Genomic DNA, 13,326 nt, shown 5'->3' on the forward strand with positions numbered 1-13,326 from the left:
TTTGACAAGTTCAGGCCAAGTGCTTTGCAAAATCTCCCACACTGTCTGATTTGTTTCTTTGTGCTGTAATTTAGCTTGTTCTTTTACTGTAATTTCTGTGAAATGGGAGTTAGGTTTACATGTTTTATTAAATGCAAGTAAAGCATTTGGCAAGAATATCTCATAGGTAAGTTGCCTACTTTATACATTAGGGGGTATATAATTACTGGGTTTTTCTTTTCACTGTTAGTGATCTTAAATTCACTTTGGGAAATGACTACCAGGTTTTACCATTTAAAGGTACATTTTCTTCTTTGCTCTAAGTAACTAATCTTGACACTTTATGCATATCTTATTTATTAATCTTTCACTTACTGGTTTCAGTCTCCATTGATGATTCTTGCCTGGATTTGTTATTTCATTGGGGGTTATAAAATGGCAATTTAAAAAATTTGGCCATTCCTTCTAAATAGTTAGCTAGGATTCTTCTATAAAGATGGGCTTTACTTTTTGTTCCCCTTTCACTCTTTTTTGTCGTTTTGAAGTATCACCATGAACTGGTAAATATTTACTCAATTTGCTATTACAGTCACTCCTTCCAGTGCTCAAATTGTCCTAAATTTGACTGAGAGTCTCCTTCAGGGTTGCTTTTATTCATTTGGCAACCCCCCCCCCCCCGCCCATCTACTTCTCTTTGCACACTTTTTTGCATTAGAGCATAGCTTACTTTGTACTTTCCATATGCCAGAATGGGAATCAGCCATTTTTCCAAGGAGTCTTTGTTCAAAAAATAGAGAATTTTTTTTTTTTTAGTTTAATGATTCTCCCTTTTCTCCTCCCATAGAGACCTTCCTTCACTGAGTTCTGTATTAAATCAGGATTACTAAGTACCAGATCCCAGTATCCCAAATATCCAAGGCAAGGGTGAGATGGGGTAAGAGGGTAGTCTTTGCTATGTCAGATGAAATCTTCCAGCTCAAGGCGATCACTTTCTACTTTGGCAGCATACTAACAATATATCCTGTCTCTGGTCAGGAGACTCACATGATTTTTTTTTTTTCTTTCTCCCTATATCCCTATTCATTCTGCTTTGACCTTTACTTTTATTTTTCTGAATTAATGCATTTTGAAGTTAAGGCTTTAAGCTTTGCAAAATGACCATTTTCCACAGCCATTTTGGCTAATTAATGTTTAGGTTTTAATATGATCTTGCGTGATATTACTTTATACTTATTTATGTTATGAAGATTTCTTTCTTTAATGAGGTTGTGACGACTGCCGTTCCTTTCAGTTCTTGAATGGTGGTTGGACAGATTACCTGTGTGTTAGATTCCTGTCATGGTTGGATGTACACCTTCCCTTAGATTGGATTTTGTACATCTGTTGCATTCTTTTCTGTCATTTGGCCAGGATTGAGTTAAATGTGTCTTTTTTTTCCCTCACTGTACTCCCTCCCCCAGATCAGTGAAGAAAGCATTTTACCCACATTTTCCTTACATAAATCTCTCTCTCCAGATGGAGGGTTGAAGTCTCATTGTGTTAGGGAGGAAGGAAAATTACTGTGTTTCCTGGACATACATTTTGGATTTTCCAGGAAAAGGGGAGCATTGCAAAATCTGATGAATCAAGACAGATATAAAAAATTGATAAAGATAGGACTGCCTGTTTTTATATTCTGCCGAATAGCGTGTGTTTAAATGAATTTGCGTATAATTTGTCTTCAAATGCTGACATTTACCTCTTAGGCTGTATAATTGTGCTGGCTTTCTCCAGAGTACAATTCATATTCTGCATCCAGGCTAATACGTCCACCTACTGTAAACATTACTGCCTATGGTAACAACCAGTATCAAACATTCTTTTTATATACGTCATAGCTGGCAGGGACTCTTGGGACCACCACACATCATTCTCGCCTTTTGAAGCTTACTGCCAAAAAGCATGGCAATGTAAAAACCAGCCTGGTCTGACATATAGTGACTTTGAAATGATATTAGCTTATTTAGAACACTTCATTCTATCGTTACTGTTTTTAAGATACCGAGGATTCAATAAGCTCTTCTAATTAATGTATTCTTTAAGCTTAGTAACCTATCCTTTTATTATGAACCGTTCCCCTTCTATAAACCATCTGTGGCTCCTTTCTTTTTGTTAAAGGTTAATAATGAGAATAACGAAGCAATTGGTTATTTATGCAGTCATGATTGGCAAAAGTTATTAGAGCAGGAACCTGCCCTGAGGCAATGATTAGGTTATGAAAATGTTAAGGAATACTGAAACCAGTCACCATTTTTGACATTTACGAAATACTATTCCCACCCTTAATCATGATGACCAGTTGTAAAAGTATTTATATAGGATAATCTTATTGGACAGTAATTTTTATACCAACAGCATACATAATTAAGTGACGGGGGAGATTCGGAAATGATCTGAGAGAAATGTGGGCCTAGGGAGGAAATGAGAAGGAATAGAACTCTCTCTTGGATAGAGCTGTCTCCCATACACCTGATCTGTGCAGTTAGGTGACTTTTCCACTTTAGGGTTTTCGTCTTGAGCACTTTGCAAGTTCGAGGAGCTGTGGGAGAGGGTACCCCTGGTTAGATTGCTATGTTCTCCATTTTGGACTGTGAAAAATGTAGAGAAGTATATGGGCAGAAAATTTCCTGATGACCGTTTTATTAATGAAACATTGACTTAACTGACATTATAGAAAAACAAGACAAAAATCTAATATAATTCCTTTATGTTTGATATGGTTAGAACTTTCTTCCTAAATTAGGCGGTAATTAGAAGTGTTATCACTTCTACTCTGCATTTTTTGTAGCAGTTTTATTGAGATATAACTCACATACAATAAAATTTACCCATTTGAAGGGTGCGATTCAGTGGTTGTGAGAATATTCCCAAAGCTATACAAGCACAACTATCTAATTCCAGATCATGTTCATTACCTACCCACTCCCCACCCCCCTGCTGAAATGATACCCACTAGCACTTGTTCCCTATTTCCCTCCCCCAGCTGCTGAAACACACTAATAATGTACTTTCTCTCTGTATGGATCTGAAGTAATTTTTCAGAAAATTGGAGGACAGGAAGTGAACATGGATGAATGTAACTTTTATTTGTGATCCCATGTACTTAGAACTGAGTATTCTTTCCCCTAGTTCATTAGAATAGGTATTTAAAATAATTAACAAAAAAAAACACCACAGCGGCGTTATATAAAAATCATACGTGTGGCCGTTTGTGTCTGGTTTTGTGAGCATAATGTATTCAAGGCTCATCCATATTATAGCATATAGCAATACTTTATTTCTTTTTATGGCTGAGTAGTATACTGTGTATAGATATACCACATTTAGTTTATCCATTTATCACTTGGTGACATTTGGGTTGTTTTTACTTTTTCACTGTTATGAAGAATGTTACTCTGAATATTCATGTATGAGTTTTTGTGTGGACATATATTTTTTATTCTCTTGGGATTATTGCTAAGAATGGAATTGCTGAGTCTTGTAACTCAATGTCTAACTTTTGGGAGCACTGAATATGCTCAATGTCTAACTTTTGGGAGCACAAAATATTATTATTTCCAAAGCAACAGTGTCGTGTCACATTCCCCTTGGCTATATAGGAGCGTTGTAATTTTTCTATATTTTTATCAAAGCTTTTCATTGTTAGTCTTTTTCATTATAGCCATCCTTGTAGATGCAAAGTGGCATCTCATATTGTGGTCTTGATCTTCATTTTCCAAATGTTTAATGATGTTGAGCATATTTTCTTGTGCTGCTTGGACATACGTATATTTTCTTTTGAGAAATGTCTATTCAAGTTCATTGCTCATGTTTAACTAGGTTAGATATTTCCTTACTGTTGAATCATACAAGGTCTTTATGTATTCTGAATACCAGTCCCTTATCATCTGTATGATTTGCAAATATTTTCTGTCAACCTGGAGGTTGTTTTTTTAATTTCCTAATAGTTTCCTTTGAAGCAAAAGTTGTTCTGTGTGTATGCTTTTTCAAAAATTTAAGTCCAATTTATTTATTTATTCTGTGTTTTCTGTGCTTTCAGGTGACCATTCCCTAATCCAAGGTCATAAAGATTTACTTTTGTGAGTTTTACCATTTTAGCTCTTACATTTAGATCAATGATCCATATCCAGTTAGTTTTTGTGTATGGGGTGAGATAGGAGTCTAACTTCCTTCTTTTGCATGTTTTTTTTTTTTCATTCAAATTTAAAGATTTGAGAGAGAAATTTCTCCTCAAATGGGATGACCATTGCTACTCTCTTTGTGAATTATTGTTTTCTTTTTTTTTTTTTTTTTTTTTTTTTTTGGTGGGTATATGTACTGTGTTGGTCTACTTGCACTCTCACCAAATATGGTTGCATTTTTGGCTCTGTTTTGTTTACTGGAATCTGAAAAGCAGCACTGATAGATGCAGTTTGAATCAGTTTATTCGTTTTTTTCCCTTAATTTGCAATCTCACCTCTTCAGCTACAATATAGAGAATGCCAAGAACTTCTCAGTCTCTATCAGAAATACCTATCAGAACAGCAGGAGAAGCTCACCATGTCCCTCTCAGAACTTGGTGCTGCTGGAATGCAGGAACCACAGGTAAGCAGCTTTATTCTTACCTTTTCTTGTCTTGAATGGATCAGCAAGATGTCATAAGTCATTTGCCTTTATTGTATCGAGTCCCAGTATATACCGTTGTCTTAAAACATGCAAATATAGCATGGGATTGAGTTAGTGTCCTTTACTTCTTTTTTGTTTTTTCACCTCCTGTTCCTGGGGCCCAGAGGTCAGGAATGATTACTTGAAGCAGGCTGTGGGTCAGTGAGAAGCTCCTAGTTATATGAAAGTACAGCAGGAATAGTAAAGAAAACCCCATTGCTCTGTTGCTTAATGAAGATCAGGTGGGCTGTTACGCATTGTCCTTACAGAAAACACTAATGAGCCTTTCCTAACTCATGTTTACGTTTTTAGAATAATAGAAGTGACTTGGTGACTCATAAAATCTTAAATTGTAGAAAATTGAAATATTTTGCATGATTTCATATTTGTGTATATGTATAAATCACATAAATATAGATGAGACTTTACATATAAACATCTATATATACATATATACATATCCTCAAATGGTGTATATTGTGCAATTAAATGACTTTTCAGAACCCTACCAGTTGTGATGTGAAACAAGCTCTCAGCCTCTCGCCAGTGATACTCGTTGTCTTTTCATATCCAACTGAGTTTAAACCTTCAAGTGAAGAGGACAATAAATCTTACACACTGAAACATCGCAGAAAAAACTGCAGTAGGGTCCAGGCCATTGCTATTAAGTATTAAAGCCTGGGTAATGTGCTAACATGTTACTTTCCCCTTTGAATACTATCAGATCCTATAAATGGTTTCTTACAACTCTTTTAAGGAACATCATTGCTGGTCAGCCTAGAGACAGTGATCTCAGATAGGTTCGGAACTGGACCAAGAATTTGCAACAATGTGGATGCAATCATGGAGGGGAAAGGAATGAAAAGAACAAAAACAAACAAATAAAAATACTTACAGAGAGGGAGGCAAACCATAAGAGACTCTTAAATACAGAGAACAAACTGAGGATTGATGGGGTGGGAGGCAGAGGGGCAGGGAAAATGGATGATGGGCATTGAGGAGGGCACTTGTTGGGATGAGCACTGGGTGTTGTATGTAAGCAATGAATCATGGGAATCTACTCCCGAAGCCAAGAGCACACCATATACACTGTATGCTGGCTAACTGGATGATAAAATATATATACAAAAAAAATTGGGGTCAAGAAAATTTCAGTTATGAACTTAAGTTTAGACATATGGAAAGGTTAAAATAATATAATAGTAATAACTTGCTGGAATGTTGTGTAGCTCAGACTTTCGGCATATCCTTTTTTTTGAAGTCACAACATTTATAAGAAATGGCCTTGCTCGGCTGGCTCAGTCAGTAGAGCATTGATCTTGGGATTGTGAGTTTGAACCCCACATTGGGCCTAGAGATTACTAAAAACAGATAAATAAACTTAAAAAAAAAGGAAATGGCCAAAGTATGAATGGTTTATTTGTATTCTAATTTGAAATATTTTCTTTTGTTCTGTTTTCTAAAAAACCTACAGTGTAAAATGAGGCAGAGGAAAGTGGCAGCTAATCTTGATATCTGGATCCTATCTGGAAAATCCTATCTGGATTTTCCCTGACACTTGGAAAACAGGGCAGACAGGATTTTTTGTTTGTTTGTTTGTTTCTTAGCGGGCAGGGGAGAGGGGCAGAGGAAGAGAGAGAGAGACAGAGAGAGAGACAGAGAGAGACACAGAGAGAGAGAGAGAGAGAGAAAGAGAGAAAGAATCATAAGCAGGCTCCACTCACGGTGTGGAGCTGGCAGGATGGGTGATCCCAGAACCCTGGGATCAGGACCAAAGCCTAAATCAAGAGTCTCACACTCTGCCTGCTCAACCCACTGAGCCACCCAGGCATCCAGGGAAGGCAGTTTTAAAGGTGGTCCTTGTCTATTGTTTTTGGGTGGGCTAGAGAAAATTGTAGCATAAAGTATCAGATTTCTGACCTTTGCTTTTGTATTTCCACTCCTTCCTGCTGCATGGCATAGTGTCAGGGGCCACAAAAGTGAAGGGCAACCTATTTGGCAGGCGTATTAGAGGGGAGGGAAGGTTTTTTAATTGACAGTTTAGAGTCTTAGGACCTTAAGGAAATAGACTGAGTTTAAGGTCTTAGGACCTTGAGGAAATAGACTGAGAGTGAAGAAATAGTCACTAGAGGGCTCTAAAGACATGCATGGGGCTCTAAAGACTTCTAGATAGGGAGGGCTCACTCTTTTTATCTACTTCTGAAATTGGGGGAAAATAAAACTTTCTTAGGTATTACTGTTCTAGTGTTTTACATTTATGCTAGTGATTCTTGGAGGTTTCACTAGAGACCCATCATAATTAACACCGACTCTCTAACCTTAACTTTGAGGAACAAAACTGAAAAAATCACTAACACTAGAATGAAGATGTTGGCCAAGTATTTACAGAGAGCATCCTAAAAAGAGAAATTTTGACTTTTCATTTAGTCTTACTCATGAGAAAATTTTAAAACCATGTTTTCTGGAAGTGCCTGGTAGTTAAGTCATTATGTCTTATATGCAACGAAAATGAAATTGAGGCCACTTATAGGCTCTGCCATTTGACTTTGGAGAGGAAGTAAGTTTCTTTTTGGATGCTGAGTAGAGATTATCATCTTGCTTCTTATGGTATCTGCTTTGTTCTTTGTGATAGGCTTCTCTTACCTGAACGAAGGTAAACACCTTGTCATTCCCTCTCATGGGAATTGGGTAGCTTTGGTCAACAGTTTTATTTTCTGTCAGGAAGGGCGTCATTGTGATGACTCTGAGCCTGAATGAAGATGTGGTAAAGTTAAATGTCCCCTTGATGTGCTCACAAATAGGCTTTGCTCATCTTTATCACAGCACCTTTCTTGTTCTTTTGTAATCATTGTTTAGTTACCCTTCTCCTTCATCAGGCTTTTTAAAAAAAAACAGGCATCCTATTGGATTGGTCTTTATATATTCAGAACCTATCACAGCATTTGGTTTAACATTTAATTTTTATTTAACAAATACCTATATGGTACATATTGGGTGCCAGTTCTCAGCTCGGAACACATAGTAAATCATGTAGCCCTTATAATAAACCAGTGAAATGAGCCCTACTTTACAGAGGAAGAAGCTCAGACTCATTCAGAGAAGAGAATGATGACTTACCAGGTCAGGCAGGTGACAAGTTGGCAAATCAAGGTGTGAACCTAACTAGTCTGAATCCATAGTTTCTTGAAGAAAGACAAGAAAAACTTGAGATACCTAAAAAAAAAAAAATGTTGAAAATTCCCTTTAGATGCCCCTGTTTCCATGATTAAATCTTGTTTGTTTGTTTGTTTGTTTTCTAATGTTTATTTATTTTTGAGAGAGAGTGCTGGGGGTGGGGGAGAAGAAGAGAGAGAGAGAGGGAGACACAGAATCTGAAGCAGGCTCCAGGCTCCAAGCTGTCAGCACAGAGCCCAACACAGGGCTTGAACTCACGAACTGTGAGATCCTGACCTGAGCCGAAGTCAGACACTTAACCCACTGAGCCACCCAGGTGCCCCTGACATTCGTTTTTTTAATATCAGAGCACTAATATACTAGAAATGGTAGGAAACTCTTTATTTGCTTTTACTGTGAACAGCCACAATATCAGGGAAACATTAAATTTTATTTGTTCTGAAAATAAGGGTTTTTTTTTTTATTTAACTAATCTCCAGATTTTGTGATGGAGATGGAAGAAGTTCATTTTGCATGAGGCATTTACTTGACTTTAAGAGACTTATTCTGTTTCTTCTTTCATTGTTTGCCATCTGGCTCAGGTTGCATATTATAGGTTTTGCTTATAGTTTTATTAAATCCACAGTTCTCAGAAGAATGCCCTAGCTTGTGATTTTCTTCATTGATTTCTACCATTTCCTTGAAAAGAGATTACTCCATTTACAAGGTGACTTTTTCCCTTGTTTTTCCCTCATTCTCTTTCTTGCTGTGCCTCAAAGATGAATTTTCTAATTCATTCAGCCTGGATTCATTATGGATTCTAGAAATGTTTTTCACTTGCTCTGTTGAGATTAAGATATTTCACTGATGTGTGTCCGTTATTCCATTTCCCTATCTTAAGAAATAATACTTACCCACAATATAACCTTGGTCTTGGATGTGGAAGGATCTGGTAACCATAGTTTTGACCAATGTACATTTTAGAATATAGCTTTTCTTACCACAATTGAATGTTTGACAGGCTCTACCATTTTTGAAGTGTTACATAGCAGTATTTCTAAAGTATTCTTTAAAGTAAGAGAAAGCCTAGGCAGCATTTTGAGTAGCTTCTCCCACTGTCATTCAAAAGTGTTGGTATGCAAGCCTACCTTACTATTTTTTTTTTTACCTCTCCTTTTTTTGTCAAAAAGATATAAAAAGGAAGATTTGGTATCTTTTTGAGATTTCCCCCTTTCGATAAAATGGATAAACTCATCATTACTTTTCAGCCAAGGGCAATAGATATTAATGAATCTCTGCTGATCTGATCTGGTAAAAGGCCTTTTATAACTTTTCCATTTTGTCCATGATGACTTGTTCCATCATGCCCTTGTTGTGCATAGGGCATAGAACTACTTCCTGTTCTGTGATTATTTTCAGGCATTTTTTTGTTTGTTTGTTTCTTTAGGTGCAGTGTTTTTTATGCATATTTTACGCACCTGAACTTTTGAACACTGGCACAATATATCATTTAGTCTTATGTAATGAATAGTAAGTAGAAGTATTGTCTTTAAATGAGGATAAAAGTATTATTTTTATGGTGCATAAATCCTTAACAAGAAAGAAAAAATCTAGCAGATATTCTGAGATTCAAGTGACTACAGAATCAAGAGATCCTAGAATAGTACCTAGAGCTGTGCTTTTCAGAGCCATATTAAGACCATTTCAAAATGTCTGGGTGTCTTGCTGGTAAATTCAGTGTGCTTCTAGAGCTGCTTCCCAAATCCACCTTAACAGTAGTAACCTTAAGTCAAGAAATAATGCTCATCAATAAAATATATACTTTTAATAGCCAAGGAAAAATATAAGAAATGCTACCCTTGACAGGTAGGTGAACTTCATAAATTTCTATTATTATATGTTGCAAAGAATCTCTCTTCGAGGGGAATTAATATTAAAGTGTGGTCCAATGGTATGAATCATAATGATAATGAAGGTCTCAAGTCCAGGCAAACTTTGTTGACTGCATATGGCCTACTGTGCATGAATTTTGAATCCTAAGATGACTGTGCCTATTGAATTTTGGTGCCACTGTGAACAATATTTTACTTTTCAGTATGTTTTGCCCATTATTTATTATGGTCTTTTTATTATTTATTCAGACAACTATACAAATTATTATAGACCATTTCCTACCATTTTGAGAGGAGAGATCAGTCTTTATATACTCCATTGAAAGTCCTGCATACCTAAATCAGATCTTCAAATCAGGCTAAATTGAATAATAATAAATAATTACTTGGTGATATACTATAAGTCTCTTAAACACTGAAAACCAAATCAACATGAAAGACATATATTTACTATTGTGTTAATTTTTTCAAATCAAATTGCTTTATAATTGGTACTGAGTATACAGTCTTTCACATACTTGGATATTACACAATTAGTTTCAAACCAGAAAGTCTATTTTTCAGTGCAATCTAGACATTAATACTTGGCTATTAACTTGAATAAATAGGCTTTCTACTGGTAGGTTATAGATTCAAAATTAAATCTCAAAAGTATTTAAACTGATAATGTACTATTAAAAATGTTAAACCTTGTATGTTCTCTATATTAGATATGATTGGGATACATGGTCAAAATATGTTGAACAACTTAGGTTTATGATCAATCTTTTTGGAGTCAATTTTTACTTTGTATCTGACTTTTTGACATTATTTCTCAGTCCTACATCTCAGAAGTCTATTTAATTTCTTTCAAGTGGCTCTAAGACTGTGCTAGCTGTCATAGGGCATGTAATAGGAAAGAGAATCTAATACTAAACAGATTGTCTCATTACTACATGATTCCACTTATATGAAGTGTTTAAAATAGGCAAATTCTTGGGGTGCCTGAGTGGCTCAGTCGGTTAAGTGTCCAACTCTTGGTTTTGGTTCAGGTCATAATCTTGTGGTTCGTGGAATCAAGCTTTGCATTGGGTTCCACGCTCAGTGTGGAGCCTGCTTGGGAATCCCTCTCTCTCTCTGTCTCTCTTTCAAAAATAAACTTTAAAATAAAAAAATCAAACTATTGTAAACAGAAAGTAGAATAATGGATGCGCTGGGGGGTGAGGTGGGGAGAAGGGGAGTTAGTTTTCAATGGATACGGAGTTTTACTTTTCCAACATGAAAAGGTTCCAGAGTTCTGTTTTACAACAATGTATATGATAAACACTAGTGTGTTGTACCCTTAGAAATGGTTAAGATGGTTAAATTTTGTTTGTGGTTTGACTACAATTAAACATAGATTGTCTCAGCCCAAGTTTGAATGAATTTTTACTCATGGAACAGAAAGTCTTGATCTGCAACCAGTTCCATTGACTGCAGAATAGAAGTACTTGATTTTGCAGAGTTAGCATCAACATGTTCAGATACGACATCTAAGTGCAGGAGAGAGGCAACTGGGTCACATTTTATTACTACACTGATAATCAGTCTACTATCTATCTGCACTCTGCCAGAGCTAGGCTTTTGTTCAAATGACCAAGGTACCAGCTGGAAGAAATCCTAAATACCCTTTCCCCCATTTTGGATGGGAATACTGACATTTATATATCAAATGTTACTGACAAAGATATTTGACACACCCTCCAGGTAAACAGATAATACTTCAAAAAGTATAGTATTTGGCTGTCCTATTTATGGACTCAGACCTTCGCATAACTTATCTTCCTGCACGTGCCTGTTAACTAAGCTATATTTCAAACACCCTGCTGCCTGATTTTTATAGTTTTTTATTATTCAGTGAACATTAAGTTATTTCTTCCCTTGTTAACTTTTTAGTTGAACCCTTGCTAACCTGTTTTCTGCTTCTTTCAAATTAACGTGATTTTGAGCCTTAGTACATTATTTGATTGGTTAATCTTGTCATTATAGTAATAACATTCATTATCTGATTGAAATGTTAAGACTCATGTCAATGTGTAAAGATTAACTTTCTCATATCAAAAAAAAAATAAGTGGAACAGATAGGTAAAGGTGGAATTATTGATTTGGCAGATGTCTATTGAATGCCTATGTGCTTACTGTTTTGAGTGTTCTGGGTATAGATCCTGCCCTCATGCATCATATAATCTCAAAAGACAATTTAACAAGGAAAAGGAAATTAAAATTTCAGAAAATAACAAGGCTATGTGATAGAGTGGATAGGGCATACATGGATGAGCCCTTTGAGAATATTATAATATAAAAAGAAAAATAGAGGTACAACATGCTTGTTGAAAGAATAAAACTCAGTAAGAGGAAAGGCACATAAACAGGTCATGAGAACAGTTTATGAGACCAGCTTGGCATCTCCAAATAATGATTAATGCATAAGTATGAGAAAACTTAATGTGTCGGGAAAAAGAACCATCAAAAGAGGAAAAATCCTTGGAACTTACTGCATAAGGCTGTGAATTGATATTGTTTCTACCAGCCAAAATGACATCAGTACTCAGGAGGGTGTTTTCTCAGTAGAGGGCAAAAGTAGCCCTAGACTAAAGGATGCTGTGGTTTTCCCTAAAAAAAGCTGAAAAACAATATTTGGCAGGACATATTTCCAAGTTAACTGCACAGAAAATAAAGCATAAAGCGTATTTATCACTCAAGAATAAATACCGAAATATCCAGCAACCAAAAAGTTAAAATTCACAATGCTTAACCTCCAGTCAAAAATTACTGAAAAAACAACAACAACAATTACCGGCCCTATAACGGGGGAAAGTATAACCCCAGGTGAGACAAAATCCATGAAAACCAACCCAGAAATGACACAGATTATACAATTAACAGACAACAACCCTAAGGTTATTTTCACTGTATTGCAACACATATTTTCAAGAAGTTAAGGAAACATGAGCTTGTTAACTAGAAGCAATACATATTGTTAAAGTCTTAAATCAGACTTGTAGAGACTAACTGCAATGAAAAATAAACGGGAAGGCATTAACAGGGAATTTAACATTGCAGAGGAAAAGATTAGTAAAATAAGGACACAGTAATGGAAACTACTGACAATTAAACAGAGATAGAAGAAGAAGAAGAAGAAGAAGAAGAAGAAGAAGAAGAAGAAGAAGAACAACAACAACAACAACAACAACAACAACAACAACAAGAACGAGAACAAGAAGAACAAGAAGAAGAGACTGAAAGAAAAGGAACAGAGGCTAAGTTAGCTGTAGAACTTCAGACAGCCAAATATATGTGTAATTGAGTTCCCAAATGGGCTCTGGGAGAGGGGCAGAGTAGAAAAGAAATATTTGAACAAACAATGACCCCCAATTTTTCCAGTATTATGAAAACTATAAACCCACAGATCTAAGAGGATCAGTCAATTAAAAGCACAAAATAGATGGAGAAGACTCTATGAAGTCACATCATAATCAAATTACTTAAAACCAAACCAGTGATAAAGAAAAATTCTTAAAAGCAGTAAGAGGAAAAACAAACATGGCACATAAAGAGAAAGATGAAAATGAAAGCAGTTTTTGTTTGTTTGTTTGTTTGT

The 13,326-nt window shown here is 35.8% G+C and overlaps 1 protein-coding gene across 10 annotated transcripts in view; it reads left to right on the forward strand.

Moving 5' to 3' along the window:
- The window catches only part of KIAA1328 (KIAA1328 ortholog), a 362,834-nt gene that overhangs the window by 128,477 nt on the left and 221,031 nt on the right, over positions 1 to 13,326 (forward strand). For all 10 annotated transcript variants that reach the window (XM_047827396.1, XM_047827398.1, XM_047827400.1 and 7 more), the window contains one exon: positions 4,475 to 4,602. In XM_047827396.1, coding sequence (XP_047683352.1) covers positions 4,475 to 4,602 — 128 coding nt within the window. The remainder of the gene's footprint in view (positions 1 to 4,474; positions 4,603 to 13,326) is intronic.

This window comes from Prionailurus viverrinus, chromosome D3 (genome assembly GCF_022837055.1).
Source record: "Prionailurus viverrinus isolate Anna chromosome D3, UM_Priviv_1.0, whole genome shotgun sequence".
NCBI lineage: Eukaryota > Metazoa > Chordata > Mammalia > Carnivora > Felidae > Prionailurus > Prionailurus viverrinus.